The sequence below is a fragment of the Malaclemys terrapin genome, chromosome 2 (genome assembly GCF_027887155.1).
Source record: "Malaclemys terrapin pileata isolate rMalTer1 chromosome 2, rMalTer1.hap1, whole genome shotgun sequence".
Taxonomy (NCBI): Eukaryota; Metazoa; Chordata; order Testudines; family Emydidae; genus Malaclemys; species Malaclemys terrapin.
In genome coordinates, this window is record NC_071506.1 from 80,075,083 (window position 1) to 80,092,843 (window position 17,761).

Here is a 17,761-nt window from a genome sequence, read left to right on the forward strand (position 1 = left end):
GGAGATCCCACTGGAAACTCGAAATGCTGGATTGCTACCAGTCAGTGGGAAATTATTTTAGAGTTGGAAAATCCATTGTGCGGGCCATTGTAATGCAAGCGTGCAGGGCCACTAATTATCTCCTGCTATGCAGGACTGTGACTTTTGTTAACATACATGACATCTGGGATGGATTTACAGCAGTGGGGTTCCCAAACTGCAGTGGATGGCGCACATATCCTTATTTTGGCACCAGACCACCTTGTCACAGAGTACATCAACAGAAAGGACAACTTTTCTATGGCTATGCAAGTGTTGGTGGATCAGGGGTGGTTGGGGTGAATTTCAGTCATAGGACCTTCTTGGACAGCAGCTCCCTCTTGTATACCAGAGACATTCCAGTACTCTTGCTGATATTAACTGAAATAGGATCTTGCAAGGAGAGAATGGTCCCAGGCCATATATGACTTTTTAGTTCAAAACAAATACAGGAATTGCAGCCAGTTCAGATTGTGGAGCAGTGTGGTCACATGCTCCCAGAGGGCTACGTAGTTCAAAACTGTTTGTATTCTGTACTAACTTAAACCTGTTCAGAAGTTGCAGTAGAACATATTGCAGTAGTCAAGTGTAAATGTGAAAGGTGAGGATTATGATAGCAAGGTTCATGTCCAAGAGGAATGGTCAGTCTCCTTTCTGGAGATAAATTGAAGGGGGGGGGAGAATCTTGGTTGCTGAAATATTGATAATCTAGAAACTAGGAATACACCAGTCCCCTAAGTGGTGAATTTTGGCCATAAATGTGGCCTCAGTTGAAGGAGGGGTGCTAACTAATCTCAGCCAAATCTTCTAGGTGCCTTCCTAAACCCCACCATTATCACCTCAAGTTTATTCAGGTTGATACCAAGCTGACTGAGATACATCCTAGCCCCAGTCTGAGCCTCTTGCAATTTCTGGGCAAAAGTGGTTTATCAGCATAATGGTAAGTGCAGTGATCAATAGCACTCTGGTGTCTTGTGGACTTTTTCTATAAACTTTAGGATTTAGTAGGGCTACTTTAAACTGCTGGGGTGGGCTATGCTGGTGGCTTGTTTACAATGGGAGAGACCTTATCCACCCGGGAATGGAAGTGGACCCCACAAGGGAAGGGGTTGGTTCTTGAATTCTAGGTCACAGTATGGCAGACTGTGTATGGATAGACACTGTTTGCAAGGCTGTGGAGAGTTCCTGCAGGAAGCTTTGGGGTGCTGTTTCAGAAGTGTCAGCTGCCTGGTGGGGCAAATCTCCAGTGTGAGTCTTGTGAAATTGACCATCTGTGTGTTTCTATCACCACCTCAGCGAAGCCTGTGGTGTCTTCAGTGAGTTTTGGATCAGGCTGAGGTGATAGATTGTCAGGATCCCTGGATTAGTTTCTGGATTTACAGATTAGGTGGATGTAATGAAGAAACTTTCGATTTGAAGTGAGTATTTCCTGCATTTGAGCCAGGAAGGGAAAGGAGTATCATCTTTGCCTAATGAGTTTTCTGGGTCTGGTTGACTAAAGCATCCTGGGCACGATGTGGTGAACTGAGCCTATGGTATCGATCAGCCATATTTCCATGATGTAGACCAAGGTGCGCTTTTGTAATACAGTCTGTAACATTTTACCTGTCAACCATTTGCTCAGCTTACCTCCTTGATTAGTCACAACATCTTGTTTTGTGTGTTCGAAGTGTACTCATTAGTAGCAGCATAAGTCACTTATTAGTGACACAACTATTCCTTCTATAAATTTCTCTCTGAAATGAGTAAACAGTAAATGTTATCAGAGCTGAGCAGGCATCTTGCTGAGCAAGAAATGATTGTTGCAACAAAGCACGATGGATTTAAAAAAAAATGGCTCAATGTTTCAATGCTCTGGCTTACACTAACATGACAGTAATGGTTTGAAGAAAAAAATGTTTACTAAAAGCTACAAGGAGGACTTACTGGAGTCAGTAAAGGCTCTTGCTGTCTTGCTTTGACAGAGTGAGGCCACGTGATGGGTTGTAATCTTCCTTACTGTTAGTGGGTTAGCTTATGAGAAAGCGACCGTTTAAAGCAATAAGTTGATGAAAGCTTTCTCAAAGTGTGTTTTTTTCTGTACTGGAAAACTCTTAATACTCCAGGAATTCTGCTATGCCATCTAAACTTTTTACACTGATAAGTCTTCATTCTATGATTCTATTATCTTCCAGAATAATTGCTTTTACTGAAACTCAAACGTATGCTTAAAACCAGGAGTACCTGCAGTATAAACTTATAATTGCATTCTGCTGTATATGTACCAACTGGCTTCAGCTTTCATTTCAGCATACACCAAGACCAAACTTTCTCAGTCATGTACTTATGCAGTGGTAAATCTAAAAGCACGTCATCATGCTACTGACTTTGCTGGGCACCTTTATGTGACTATTAATGTTCAGAAACGTTCGCTAACAAGAAAGGACTCTGTGCCATCTTTGAAATCTCCACATATTTACAGTTGTGCTGCTCAGAGGATGTTGGGAAGGTTCCTATAATCTTATCAATGGGGAAGATACTGAAAGATGTCAGTCACTAATATTTGGTGTTACTTGCATCTCTACAGTTCTAGCTGTCTGTTCAAACCTAAAGAGGTTTGAACAGACAGCTAGAACTGTAGAGATGCAAGTAACACCAAATATTAAACGTGGAAGCTGTAAGTAGTAGAATGATAAATTACTCAGCACTAGTTCAAACTGGTAGTGACCAAAATAATTCAACTATGTGGGAAGAAACTGGTACTAGGGAAACTATGAGCTGCATTGTAGCAATTGTGTGGGTTTGTTTTTGTACTGGAATATACAGTTGTGTTCATATTTCAGACTTCTGTCTACAGTTGAAGGCTGACTTAAACTGTTACTCTTAAACTTTCCTTGGTGGTTGTCTTGTATTTAATGCTAAATATCACAAGTCAAAGAATCCCCTATTTTGATTCCTACTGCTCCCTGTATTGGTAGCTTTACATAAGTTCATGATGCATATTAGGACTGGAGCTGGCTGCAACACTTTATTTAAAAAAAAAAAAAAAAAAAAAAAAGACTAGCTTTGTAGCTCAGAATAAAAATTCTCTGCAAGAACTTTCATTCTAGAAGGTGGTTCTGATTTTGGTAAACTTCTACAAAAACTCTTTGGCTTTTCATGGGAAACTGAAGCTAGAAGTTTATCTTAAAAAGCATATATGAGCAGTTCTAAATATGGTGAAATACTCATGCTACAAATTCATTTTAAATGTTGTAACAAGAATACTAATCTTTTGTTATAAAAAATTGAAACTAGAGAGACATTTCACCTTACATTGCAATACTATAAATGTGTCCATGATAGCATGCAGTCTATTGGAATACTTGTTTTTTGGTAAATTAATAATATTCCTCAAACAGCAGTAGGGTGAAATGCAGAACTTGCAAGTTGAAGGGCTGGTAATCAGAACTAGTCTTGAAATGGACAACAGAGCAAAATTGATTAAAGGTAGGGAGATTGAGGAAAGGGAGGTTTAAAAAAAAAAAAAAAAAAATTCTAAAACCTGGTGGGTGGACATGAATTCATCACTGTGGTTCCAACCTCTGAGATTTGCCATAAATCCTGGGTCTTGTACCAGAAATAACTGCTGGCCCAAAGAACAAGCAACCTGTTTTAAAGACCAGAACTTCTCCAGAACTAGAAACTACTTCTGTACCTCCATCGGAAAGCTGGTAATCTGCTGGTGTGTAACGTTGGTTCTAGTCATGGTGCTTCATGATATCAAACCTTAATTGTGCCATTCCATCACCATTTTGCAGCCTATCTTTTTTTTCTTCCCTTGTGACCTGACTCTAATAAGTAGCATTTGAGCAGTGATCAAAAATTCATGTTTTGTGTTTGCTACAGAGCATTTGCGGAGTGGGCAATGATTTTTTTTTTTTTCCTGTGCTCATGGGTTATCTACCCTCTATAGTAAGTAAGTATTCTAAAAAGACACTAGATTTCTTACTGCTAGATCTTTGAGATCTCAGGAGAAACTGAAGACACAATTACCTTGATGGCTCAATTTATTTTTTCTGGCTAATGGAGGCTTATTAGTGAAATGGTACTCTTGCCCAAGGGGTTGTTTGAAGAAATACTATCTGGCTGTGAAGCTTCTTCAGTCATTCTGTTAATACTAATGTGCCATTCTGTAATGCCTTTTAATGTGTGTTACAAACACGAAGGGCTCAACTATTCTCTGATATAGGATGGGTGTTTTTACAGTCTCTGAAAGAAAAGTTGAAAGACTCCCCCCAAGCTAGCACAATGAGTAAGTGGGGAACCTACTTGATTTAGTTGGGGACTGGTCCTGCTTTGAGCAGGGGTTGGACTAGTTGACCTCCTGAGGTCCCTTCCATCCCTGATATTCTATGATTCTATGAATCTAGAAGTGGAGAACCTAGAAGTTTTGTCATGGTAGACTATGCTACTTTAGGTAGACTATTAAACAAGATTGGACAATGAATTCCTGGAAAAGTGCAATATTATCATGTGCTTTTTGATGCTGGGCATTACTGCAGATAATTCCAGGGAAATATTATGTTTGAGAAGGAGAAGATCCTTCACAATTCAGAATGTCCAAATGTAGAGCTTCTATCAACTCGTCTAAGATTGTGTTCTTTCAGAAAGTGAAATGAAATGAGCCATGTTGCCCTCTTGACTCCATAAAGACAGATAATGCCATTTCAGAAATGTCAAAAAAATTAAGTCTTGGTCTATTTCAAACTTTATTTTACTCATCTTCATCTTTAATAGCTGCTGGCCTAGTTCTCTTTCCTGACAAGGCTAGATTTCTTCCTTCCCATCTCTGTCCATCCTCTCCAGCTGCCTCCAGACCTTGGTTGATATGCAGTACTTCCATAGGGCTGCTTGCAGCTGTGCTAGCATGCCACATAATGATCCCTTGTATTTGTGGCACTGAAGTCTCAAACATCAGTGGTATGATTCTGCCTGTCTTTTGGAATATGCCATTGTTAATGGACCTCAGTTTAAATTAACTTGGAAAATAAAATACCACAGAAGGCATTGACTCTATTGAATTGGGATATATGATATGAATTGGAAGATGGGTACTGGATTACAGCCATCTGTAATCCAAACTGCTCTAAATACCATCAGGTTTCAGGGAAAACGTCTTTGTGGCAGCTTTCCTTTTCACACTTACAGCTGTAATTTGAACTCAGTCCAATGAAGGCTGCAGAATTTTCTGTTTAGTAACTGGAGTCCTTATGCTGTCCCACTGGGTAGGGTGTATATATTTATTATTTGTATTCCTGTAGCACCTAGGAGCCCAGTCATGGATGAGGAATGTGCTGTATTAGGCACTGTACAAACATAGAATAAAAAGATGGTCCCTGCCTTATTGACCCATGTAACTGAAGACTGTGTAGGTATTAAACTTCAACTGTTGCAGTGACAGAGTAGTACAGTTCATAGTCTCGCAGATAAAATCATTGTCATTCTTTCTGAGAGAAAACTAGACGGATCGATAGTTTCAACTAGTAACAATCAGATTTACAAACTGTTACTCTAATAGTGTACTCCATATCATGATACAGAAAGCCTAACTGAAATAGTTAATTTGTCTTAAACCCATCTCACTGATCTCAAAACTCTCATAATTCAACAGTGGAAATAGTTGAGATCTGTATTCTTGACCTGCTACAAGTCTAGCACAAACTGCACTTTACAGAGACTATGACTGGAATGCGTGGTAGGGTACATTACTCTAGTACTTGGACTGGGTTTCCAGAGCTGTGCACACACTGAGATCAATAACAACATTTCAATCCCAATGTGAGATTACATTAAAAGCAGCTACTGAACTTGTTCTTACTGCTGTAAAACAAAAAGTGGCAGGGAAGCAAATGAATGAGACAAATACAAGGAAACTCCTCTGGAAACTGTATCATGCTGAGTATGTTCCCTTGTCTGTCTGCAAAGTCTAATTGACAGAAATGCCAGTAATATCCAATAGAATCTTATTTATAAATGGTGGGGAGGCAGGGCCCTGAAGATACTGTAGTGGGAAAGTAACTCTAAATTGCAGTGGAGGTTCTGCCTTGTTTTTCTACTGCTTCATCAGTACTTATTGGGACACTTCTTCAGACTGTTTTTTGAAGACTTTGATGGGGAAAGGGATGATCATTAGTGTCAATTTACTTTTGTCGATCCTCAGCCAGTATTTTGTATTAGCATTCAGCTCAAAATGTGAATTTTGGACTGAGTTTTGTGAACCAACATAGCAAATGGGCAATTTTGTAAGACTCGAGCAGAAATGGTCTTTCTTTACAGAAGGCTGTAGTTCAAAATGATTAAAAAATCAGTTGCTTTATGTATTTTTGCTTTTTTTTTTTTAATATGCAAGAACTTAATGAATGTAGTGGAAGGAGTGGCTTGCCTTGGAGCAATGCTCTAACTCCTGCTGGTAGAATCATTTAGCTCTGAAGAAAAGTGGCCTGTCTCTGCAAGCAGCTTATTGCAAGGTGGGTTTGTGAATGTTGGAGAACTGGAAACGCTCTTGTAGAGGAGAAGTAAATAATATGCCTGGTCATTAGCAAGTAGGAAGAAAATAAAATAGCACTGAGCATGAATGGTCCAATAAATACATTGCATTTTTTACTTGGGGGAGGGCTGTTAAGTTTCAAAGAAGTTTCTTTCAGTGGTGGTTGCATTTATATCGATTATGTGGTGGCGGTGCAAGGGAACTACGATTTAGAGTAAAAAAATCAGATGCTCAAAGTGGAAGGAGAACCAATTTTTTTTCACTTTAAAGGCATTTCACTCTTTAAAATAGGTTTTATGGAATTTCAGCTGCTTTTTGGAATCTTTTCATTGGAAGTCATTCTTCCTCTTTAAGACTTGCTCACTTAAGCTCCTGTCCTGCATTGAGCTCCAAACTGATGGACTTCTTTAAATTCTGGGGCTCTGCGTGGGCTTAGGTATCTACACACTTTATTAAACTTATAAGATCACGGCCCGTATTTTATCTTAAACTAGATTTTTTTTTCTTCCCTTTTTCCTCTGGTTAACTTTTTAAAACAAGGGAATTCAATTTTCAACTTCTAGTCACATTGACTTGACTAATCTAATTTTTTCCTCACTTTGTTTACTTATTTATCTTTAGCTGCTGTCTAATGCTATAAGGATCACAGGGGAGAAACTTTTTATTTAGGTATTAGGAGCTTTACGTATTTGTTTGGATAAGTGTTCAGCAGCTGTGAAGCCTGGCAATTTATGGAAGACAGTTACTGCTGCAAAGCCGGCTATTTTTGAGAAAGGAGAATTCATTTTTGGGGCATGGTACTCATTACACAATTATGAGTAACATTCCATGAATGACCAAGCAGACAAAAGGATTGTAGAAGAGCTGTTTTAAGAGTCTGACTTTACCAGTGAAATAAAAGAAACTCAATTACTGGGCTTGGTATTGGAGCACATATGGCATGTAAGCTTCACCTGCTGTTCCTCAAACTGTCATCCTTTGGTGCTGCGGGAATCTTCTCACAATAAAACATTTAATTGAGACTTCCTGGATTTTATTAGCTTTAGTTAATTACTTTTGGTACAGTTTTCAAAAGTGCATACGTTCTATTTGACACAGGCATTTAGGAGCCAAAATCACTTTTGAAAATTGAACGTAGGTGCATTTTGAAATTTTTACCCTTTATCACTATGGTTGTGGTAAAGCCAGAAGGCTACATTTTAGTTTGCTATCTTTTATAATAAAAATTTAGATGTCTTTGTAATATTTTTTTTCATGGGTAAAGTTGCAACTTTAGCATTTCACCTACCTAAGAAGTCAACATTCTTGCTATTCAACTGGCAAAATTTAAGGGGACTGTCTAAAGTACATTTTGTTAAAATATCCCCCAAGTAAAGTGTTGCATTGAATCTTTTTATAAATTGTGGGTACAGATGGCTTTAAACAAACATGCTACCTTGTTTGAGACCCAAAGATTGTAGCACAAAGAAGCTGAAAGTGGACTTGGGTATAAACAAAAGTGAAACTGACCTAATCAACTTTCATTGTTCAAGCAGAGATTTTTGCAAAAAGTCTGCAAAAAGCACAGAGGCAAGTAATATACATGTATAAAATTATGATTATTTATAATCTTAGGTAATGTTGGTACATAAGCAGTTCTTGCTTACAAAATAAGCTGAAATTGAGTCACTATAACTTTCTAATGTTGTTTCAGTTAACTACGTGTGAGAACTGAGAAGTCTGCAAAGGGGGATACAAAGGGTACTCTGAGAAGGAAATGAGGGAAAAGCAGTAGCAGGGGAAGCTGAATGCCTTTACACTGGGTGTCCGGAGAAAAAACAGAGTGTGGGGAGAAAGTCAAAGATTGAAGAAGTCTTTGGATTGGAGGGAAGGCAGCAGGTGGAGGGCTTGTGGGGGAGGCTCTCTGGGAGAGGTCCAAGTGTAAATCTTCCCCTAAAAGGAAAGAAAAGGAGGGAGTAGCACAAGGAAGAGGAGGAGGGTTAGTAGGGATATGTTACTGCTTTCATGTTAGTAGTTCTTGGAGTTCAGAAGAGATTGACACTTGTAGCACCACAGGAAAATAACAAAGGTTTAATGTGTGGGAGGTTTTTAAATACAAAACCCATCTGCTCGCCAGTCTCCTTTTGTCTTCTTCCCTCCCCCAACCCCCCTTCTCATGTCAGTTTGTGGCTGTTCTATGAACAGTTTACAATAGGGTGGTAGGAGCATTACATCAGAGACAAATCAGCCAGTCAGACTTTCCCCTCCTTTCTTCTCACCTCTTTCACTTCCTTAACTTACATGCAAACAGTAATCTTAGGGGTTAACATGCTCCAATTTTTAAAATGTTCATTTAAATATTAGCACCTATGTAACTCTCACCTGCAGAGAAATGCAATTCAAATTATACTAGTTGGCCCAAATTAGAGCAGAACAGTAGAAGTGGCTTACTGCATGTGGATCCAGGTTAAACACTAGAACAGGCTCTTTTATTCTGACTACCAACAAATCAGGGAAACATTGTTTAAAACGTAGTAATTGTTTGGAATGTTAGCCAATCAGAAGCTGTGTGTTGAATTCAGTTGCAGAATTCCGATGTATAAAACTTTAATCTTTTTTTGAGAGACTTTTCAATAGTTTAAAAAAACGTTGAGACAAAAAAAATCATGTGATGGGAACAGAATTATCCTGTAATATCGCTCATATAATCCACAAATAACTCAGCTACTTCAGTTTCTGTTGTAAATAACTAGTTCAAAGACCAGCTAAAAATCTCATCTCTCCCAAGAATGTGTGGCTCAAAGCTATTTAGAGGATAGATTCTATTCATACATGTGTCTACTTATAGGTGAGGAATTTGAAACTGGAGCATGAGCAGGAGAAAAACAAGATCTTGTCAGAAGCACTAGAGACACTAGCCACCGAACACCATGAATTAGAGCAGTCTCTAGTTAAAGGATCACCACCTCTAAGCATCCTTAGCGAGGAACAGTTCTATGATGCTGTTTCAGGTAAGTAAATAACATCCAGAACTTGAACATGTGGCAAATGTCTATATATTTTGTTTCTTTAAAAATTGGGAGGGGCCCAAATCTAGTTGTACCATCTAGGGCACCTGTCTGGAAAGGTACTTTAACATTTGCTTTACTGCAGCATGACTTCTCATCTACTTAGTTAAACAAGTGCTTAAGTACCTCCTGAATCTGGGCATAGAACTGTGGCATGTTCCTGTCTACCAGGAGCAGAGTTTGCAAAACTTGGATCGTGGCAGGGCTGATCACCAGAATAGCTACTTTCCGCAACTTTTTTCTATCAAGGATATTCTCTAAAGACACAAGCCAAGAATCTTTCAATTACCCCTGACATTATGACTCAGAAACCATTTGCTTTCTTTGTTTCATTATGGATTGAGCTAAGGATTGTCCCCAGTCATAGGCTGGGGGACAGATGAGTGTTTGTGAGGTGCCAATTCCCCCTCTCCTTCCCATAACTTAAATGTCAATATTGCAGCTGAAATTTGAATGCAATTTTTTTAATTAAAAGCACCTGAGCACCATGGCAATTGTGCCTCCATAGGTCTGTTTCTCTGAAGATTAAAGAATGGTTGTTTTTGTCTGGGGCGTAAGGGTCTAGGATGTATTTTTATATATTTTAAGGTGTTCTTAGGAAAAGACTTGATCAGAAAGGTGTCTAGATTCTTATCTGAACATAGGGTTTGAACTCCGTCTAAGCCCCAGCCCACTTACCCTTGTCCGTGGCCACCATCCCCCAAGGAGCTGCAGCCCCACTCCTGGCTCCGAGGGGGGTGTAAGGTAAAAAGTTTGGGGACCACATGGCTAGAGCCTGAGCTCTGGGTCCCAGAGCTTGGGCTCCAGCCTGAGCCCAAATGTGTCTACACATCAGTTTTTAGCCCCACAGCTTGAGTCAGCTGACCTGGGCCAGCCATGCTGTGATCTCTTATGCTTGTGTGGACATACCTATAGTGGTACCTTATAAGCATGCAGGAGTCTGGTTCTGAGTTTAGTGTCATAACATCTTATTCCTTGTCCCTGAAGAACTTCACACTGTCCTGGAAACTGTTCTGTGACACACAAAAGAAATAAAAAGCAGTGGTATTGATATTTCACCAGATCCATATTGGTTAATCAAGGAGTCTCCTAAGTAATGTATATCATAAGCCCCCAACCATCCAGCACCCACACACTAAACCCAACAACCAAAATTAGACCAAACTATTACTCTTTAGGAGATTAAAACTATATTCCAGAGGCAGAGAATAGGAGGGACCAAAGTGCATCAATGCCTGAGGCCCCTGCAGTGGCAGGGAATTGATCAAGTGAGGTGTTCCCAGATGGTCATGGCAAGCAATCTGAATCCCATGCTACAGAGGTAGGTGGAAAACCTCTAAGGCCACTGTCAATGTAACCTGGGGGGGGGATCAGTTAGATGCTGAGCTTGTGATCAAGAACTAACCAGCCAAGCACCAGTGAAGGGGATATTGGATGAGGTGGGCCAGTCACTAGCTGTGGCCATCTCTAGTCCTTCAGAGGAAGGAGACCAAAAAACCCCACAACCCAGTACGTTGCATGTGTGTGCATGCATACCTGAGCATGGGGAAATCCCTTCCTGACCCCTGCAGATTACCGGTTGAAGCATGAGATTTTTAGAAACTCCAAATATGAACCAGAAGATACCCACAAGGCTGCTGAGCTCTGCCCCTCACCATCATAATCAACCCCATCATACAATCCCACTCATAAATTTTGTCCAGCTGTCAAAACTGTGTCTCCCCAAAGCACCTATTGGGAGGCTGGTCCAGAACCTCACTCCTCTGATGGATAGAAACCTTCTTCCAGTTTCCAGCGTGGATTTGTTCATGGTCGGTGTATACCCATTTGTTCTTGTACCGACATTGAAAAGATATTCAGGCTAATGGACAGACTTTCTGGTGTTTATCTCCCTGATGTATTTACAGAACGCAATCCTATCCCCCCTCAGCCTGCCTTTTGCTAGGCTGAACAAGTCAGGCTCTTCCATTCTCCTTTAAGGTAGGCATTCCATTCCTCTGGTCATCTTTTGAGTTTGTCTCTGTTCCCGATCTATAAAATGCCTTCGTGAATAACTATCAGTCAGACAATTATTGGAATTAGGAGGATAGCTGGTCAGGAGTTCATCATTTTCCAGTTGAAAAATGCCCTTTTCTGAAACCGAACTTTTTAATAGGGGAAAAAACTCACCTTTCCTGAAAATTTTTTCTACTTTTGTCAGGAAAAATGAAATGACATTTCCTAGGCTGCTTGCCTGAAAGCCTTGAGGAAAGGGAAATTGACAAGAGCTTTCCAGATGGGCAGTTAAAAACTGAGATTCAGTTTTGTTTGTCAAGAAACATCTTTTCCCCCCTGTAATCCCCTTAGTAGAAGGGGAGCCCATTTTTCTGACACTTCAAGACACTTTTTTTCCAAAATGGTTACTTTTCTACAGGAAGGGACTCCAAATGAGAGCTGGCTGGAAAGTTGGAGTCGTAGCCATAGAGCACCACCACTGCTGCTTATGAGGATAAGAGTTCTCTGAATGAACCCAGCTTTCAGCCTTAAAGTGAACCCCATGTCTCATCACTGTGCTGTCCCAAACTCTTGCCCTGAAAGAAAAAGCAATGGCTTGGAAACCTATGCACAATAAAATTATATATAGCCAAAAAATAAATATTCAGGAATTGGAGGAGGAGGTTTGAGATACACTTCTTAGGAAGAAATCTGCAAGCTGGCTGCTTGGTCCTCCATGTGTGTCTGTTTTTTTTTTTTTCATTTAAAAAAAAGGCAGCAAAGCTGACTTGGAGCCGTGGCAGTGGGATATGTGTGGGTGACATGGTGACCTCCAGTTTGAATTTGGAATCCATTGTGTGTTAAATTCTTGCCTCATTGACCCTGAAGAGACTAAATTAGCAGTCCAGAGTGACCACCGCAGCCTAAGAGTCGGACAGTAAGCAACTAGGGAGGCTCAAGAAGCCTGAGTCCCTGGTTCCAGGGCTTGGGGTGGCAGGATTGCATAGTCCCATGGGCCAGGGAAGGGCTCAGGCTCAGACAAGAGGCGTAAGAGCATGCCTTACAGATCCAGAGCTGGAACCAGTGACTAGTCCCTGTCCAGACCCATTTGGCTTAGAAGTACATGGGATCCAGCAGTTGGGTGCACTCACAACAGACTGGTGGATTGGGCCAGGCTGTGACACAGGCATCATTAGCGTTCTTTGAGAGGCTGGTATGGCACACTGTAGTGCCTCAATCAGGAAATGGCCGATATGCACGGCTACTTCAGCTGTGACTTGTTTATTAGGCCAAATTCTCTTCCTCTCTGAGCTGCGAACAGCCCATTTAAAATCCTGCTGTAGGAGCTGTTTTTATGTAAGTACTTTTGCCAACAAGTGAGCTAGTAGAAGCTTACACTTCAAGTAATAGAATTCACAGATCTGACTTGCCCTGTGGAAAGGTAAGGGACCAGTATTGGTTTTTAAATGGATAACACAGTTCTCATTCTTCTTCGAGTGCTTGCTCATATCTATTCTAAAGAGGTGGGGGGGGGGGTGTGCGCGTGCCACATGCACAGTTCACTGGAAGGTATTTCCCCTAGAAGTACCTGGGGGGTCAGCTCTGGAGCCCCCTGGAGTCATGCTGTCATGGTGCCACATATAGGGCCCTGCAGACTGTCAGTGGTGGTCGTCGGAGCATTTTGTGTCTTGTATTCAACAAGCGATCCTCTAGTGTATTTTTTGTAAATAGTTTAAAGATAGTTTTAAAAAATTGTTGTAGTTAGACATCTGGACTTGGGGTACTGTAGGGTGTTTCTCTCCCCCACATCCCGGGCCCGGGGCATGCCTCAGACTCAGGGGTTTAAGCCATGTGGGGTTTGCCAGAAGCCTATGCCCAAGGGCGACCTGCACTCAGCTTATCTTAAGTGCTTGCGGGAGTCCCATCAAACGGACAGGTGCAAATATGTAGGAGCTTTCGCACCCGCACGAAGGAGAGGGATCACAGACTAAAGTTGCTGCTAATGGAAGTAGCTCTCTGCCCCCAGTCTGAGTCAAGCCCCATGGACGTGGCACTGGGCTCCTCAGCGTAGGTGCGCAGCACGCCGGCTTTGGTCCAGGAGGTGCTGAGGAGGACCCTCTGCACCAGCATTCCCCTGTGCCAAGCATGGCGCAGGATCAGTCTTGGCACTGCTCTGTTTCCTGTCCCAAAGAAGCAGCACAGTAAGACTGATAGAGTGCGCTCCCCTTCCTGCGCATGGGAACGTGAACCCAAGGGAGGTAGACCAGGTGCAAGACCACACCTCCCCTCCAGCTCAACAGCTAGCACCGTCAACTCCAGGCCCACGGGAGGGACCATTGAGTCCGGTGGCACCAGAGGTAACCCAGGTGAAGGATTTGGATCTCCCTTCCACATCCGAGACTTATGAGGCAGTACAGGACCTGATAACATTGACAAGTCCGCACTCCCCCGACCATGGTGTAACAGCACCGGTCTTGAGGCCCCAAATGACTGAGGCCACTGGTGAAGTCCAGGGGCAAGCTGGCTATGATGCAGCAACGATCTACATCGGCCCAGCATGGACGGGCACGGCGCCATCATGGTCCCTGCACGCGGACTCATCGCAGTCCGCATCGGACACTGACTCGTATGTCCCAGAGAAGCTGACATCATAGCCACTGGCACTTCCAGTCAGCGGCGATGACCCAAACCCCCTTTCCCCCCATTTCCCCCATATAGTGGCCTCCACAATGGCAGGTGCCAACTCAATGGCTTTTCTGGACCTTGTGGGCTTATCACCAGTCCCAGTGGGTCCACCTCGGTACACTCCTTTTTGGTCATGTCTGAGAGAAGGACTGCAACCAGGGCCAGGGATTTCTCCCAGGGCCAGGGATTTCTCCCAGGCATCAGCCACTGCTACCACCGCCAGTGCCACAATTGGTACCATGCCAGGCACTGACAACAGACCTGGCATCGCAGCTACACTCAGTACCCCAGACAGTGCCGCTGCCACAACTGGTACTGGGGCCGGCACCAAAGCGGACTCTGATTTGGGGACAGAGCCTCAGCATTTTGAGGAGCCGGATAGGCAGGAGGGGCCCTCTCATATTTCGGGCTCCTCCTCATAGTTTCCAGACGAGGCACTGGCAGGAACATCCTCGGGGCCTCCCCTTCCCGACAGCAGAGCCCACCTTGAACTTCTGAGGTGGGTTGCTCAGAACTTCAGGGTACAGAATGGAGGAGGTTACTGAGGTGTCAGACCCAATGGTGGACATTTTATCCCCAGCAGAACCCACCAGGATGGCCTTTCCCCTGATAAAGACCATTCAGGAGAATATAAAAAACCCTGTGGCATACACCATCCTCTCTGGCTCCTACAGCTAAGGGAGTCAAGAGAAAGTACTTTGTGCCCTCCAAGGGCTATGAATACTTGTTTACCCACCCCACGCGGGATTCATTGGTAGTGGTGGCTTTTAACACAAGGGAAAGGCAAGGGCCTACCCTTCAAGCTAAGGACGGAAAGAAGCTGGACCTCTTCTGGAGGAAGATATGCTCCACCGGAGCATCGCAAACCAGCAAGCAATCCTTAGCCGTTATAACTTCAAGTCATGGGACGCAATGTCCAAATTATCAGGCCTTGTCTCACCAGATTCTAAGCCAGAATTCTCAGCGCTCATGGATGAGGGCAAGACAGTCGCCAGGAGGTCACTGCAAGCAGTGTTAGACTTGGCGGACTCTGCAATAAGGACAATGTCTTCAGGCATCTCAGTGTGCCATTGCTTATGGATGCAGGCCTCAGGCCTCCCCGCGGAGATCCAACAGACAATTCAGGACCTACCGTTCGAGGGGACCATGTTATTTTTTGGAGAAAATGGACTGGAGACTCCACAGTCTGAAAGACTCCCAAGCCACTGTAAGATCACTGGGTCTGCACACCCCTGCCACCCAGCATAGACAATTTAGGCCTTAACACACGACACAACCATACCAGGGGCAGTTTAGGCAGGACCAGAACCGTAGGCGTCCCAGAAACCAGAATCGTCATCGCCAACCCCCAAATAATAGGAGGTCTGGGTCGTCCAGGCAGCCACCAGGCTCTAGGGACACCTTTTGAGGATGGGCCCGAGGGCGTTATACCAACTTCTCAATGGGATCCTTCTTTCCTGTTTTTGGAACATCTATCACATTTGTACCAAGCATGGTCCCAAATCATCTCAGACCATTTGGGTCCTCCGCACAGTAGAGATGGGATATTCTCTCCAATTTTCTCCCTGTCCCTCTTCAAGGACCCCTCTCACGAGCAACTTCTCTTCCAGAAGGTACAAAACCTCCTGTCGGTGGGGGCTGTGGAGGAGGTTCCGCCAGAGTTCAGGGGAAAGGGGTTATACTCCCAGTATTAGGAAATACTGGAAAGTAAAAGGGGGCTTCAGACCCATCTTGAACCTGCGCAATCTCAACAGGTTCATGGAAAAAAATAGTTTCGAATAGTCTCTTTGGCCACTCTCATCCCATCCCTGGATCCAGGAGATTGGTATGCCACCCTCGACTTGAAGGACGCATACTTCCACATTTCTATAATCCTGCCCCACAGGTGCTTCTTAAGGTTTACAGTTGGGAGTTCCCACTGTCAATTCATAGTACTACTGTTCAGCCTATCATCGGCACCTCAGATGTTTACCAAATGTATGTCAGTCGGAAAAGGCAGGTTCAGGTATTTCCTTACCTAGCAGACTGGCTAGTCAAGGGCCAGTCCAGAACACAAGTGGATCAACAGGCTCCCTCATAAGCTCCACCTTCAATGCATTGGGCCTCCTCCTAAACACTCAAAAGTCAACGCTCACCCCTACTCAGAATAGAGTTCATAGGGGCAGTACTAGACTCAACACAGTCCAGAGCGTTCCAGGCCATTCACGACATCATACAGGACCTCAAACAATTCCCTATAACCATAGTAAGGAGTTGCTTAAAACTCCTAGGTCGCATGGCATCTTGCACATATGTAGTGCAGCACGCGAGGATGACTCAGACCTCTCCAAGCTTGGCTAGCATTGGTGTACTGACCAAGCAGGCACAGTCTAGACATGGTGGTTACCTTTTCACCAGACGTTTTCAAGTCTCTTCACTGGTGGCTCGACCCACACTTGATGTGCACAGGGGTCGCATTTTCCAAACCCCGTCCATCCCTATGTCTGACCACCGACGCCTCAGCCATGGGGTGGGGGGCACACCTGGGGAGCACAGAACTCAGAGCCTCTGGTCTCAGGAGGAATCGATGCTTCACATCAATGTAAGGGAGCTCAGGGCGGTCCGGCTGGCATGTCAGGCCTTTCAGCCTCTCCTGGAGGGCAAGTGCATATTGGTCCTGACCGACAATACAACAGCAATGTTTTATATCAGACGGGGAGAGCACACTCCTCTCGCCCTCACGCTCTAGGAGTTCTGCATAGCACACTCCATACTTTTGGAAGCATCCTAACAGACCGCCTCAGCAGGTCTTTTCATAACCACGAGTCATCTATCTGTCTGGATGTAATAAACAACCTCTTCCAGCAGTGGGGAGTTCCCCAGATTGATCTGTTAGCCACAAGAGCCAACAGGAAGTGCCTACAATTCTGCTCCTTCCTAAACCACAGCCCAGATTCGTTGGCAGATGCCTTTCTCCTTCCATGGAAGGACTGCCTGTTCTATGTGTTCCCTCCCATACCGCTGATTCACAAGGTCCTCCTCAAAATCCGGAGCAACGGAACTTCAGTGATCCTAGTGGCACCAGCCTGGCCATGTCAGCATTGGTTTTGCTATTGGAGCTATCAATGGACACTCCAATCACTGTACCGCTAGTTCCAGATCTCATCACTCAACGTCACGGAAGGCTTCAACACCCCAGTCTCAAGTCTCTACACCTCACAGCTTGAAAGCTGCGTGATTGAACCCGTTAGAGCTTACATGCTCAGACCCCCTGAGGGAGGTTCTTCTGGGTAGCAGAAAGCCTTCAACCAGAGTGACTTATCTAGCCAAGTGGAAGAGATTCATGATTTGGTGCTTGTAGAATCGTATCCTTCCAACACAATCGTCGGTCCCGTTTATCTTGGACTACCTCCTAAAGCTGAAACCGCACGGCGTGTCTCACTCCTCAATAAAGGTTCACCTGGCTGCCATCTCAGCTTTTCACCCAGGAGAGCATGGATGCACCATCTTCACTAACAAAATGGTGCGGTAGTTCCTCAAGGGGTTGGAC

General features: G+C 43.6%; 1 protein-coding gene across 5 annotated transcripts in view; it reads left to right on the top strand.

Moving 5' to 3' along the window:
- Positions 1–17,761, top strand: part of OSBPL1A (oxysterol binding protein like 1A) — a 155,457-nt gene that overhangs the window by 98,692 nt on the left and 39,004 nt on the right. For 4 of the 5 annotated variants that reach the window (XM_054017422.1, XM_054017423.1, XM_054017424.1 and 1 more), the window contains one exon: positions 9,354–9,516. The exons of the other annotated variant lie outside the window; for it this stretch is intronic. In XM_054017422.1, the coding sequence (XP_053873397.1) occupies positions 9,354–9,516 (163 nt within the window). The remainder of the gene's footprint in view (positions 1–9,353; positions 9,517–17,761) is intronic. 5 annotated transcript variants of the gene reach the window in all.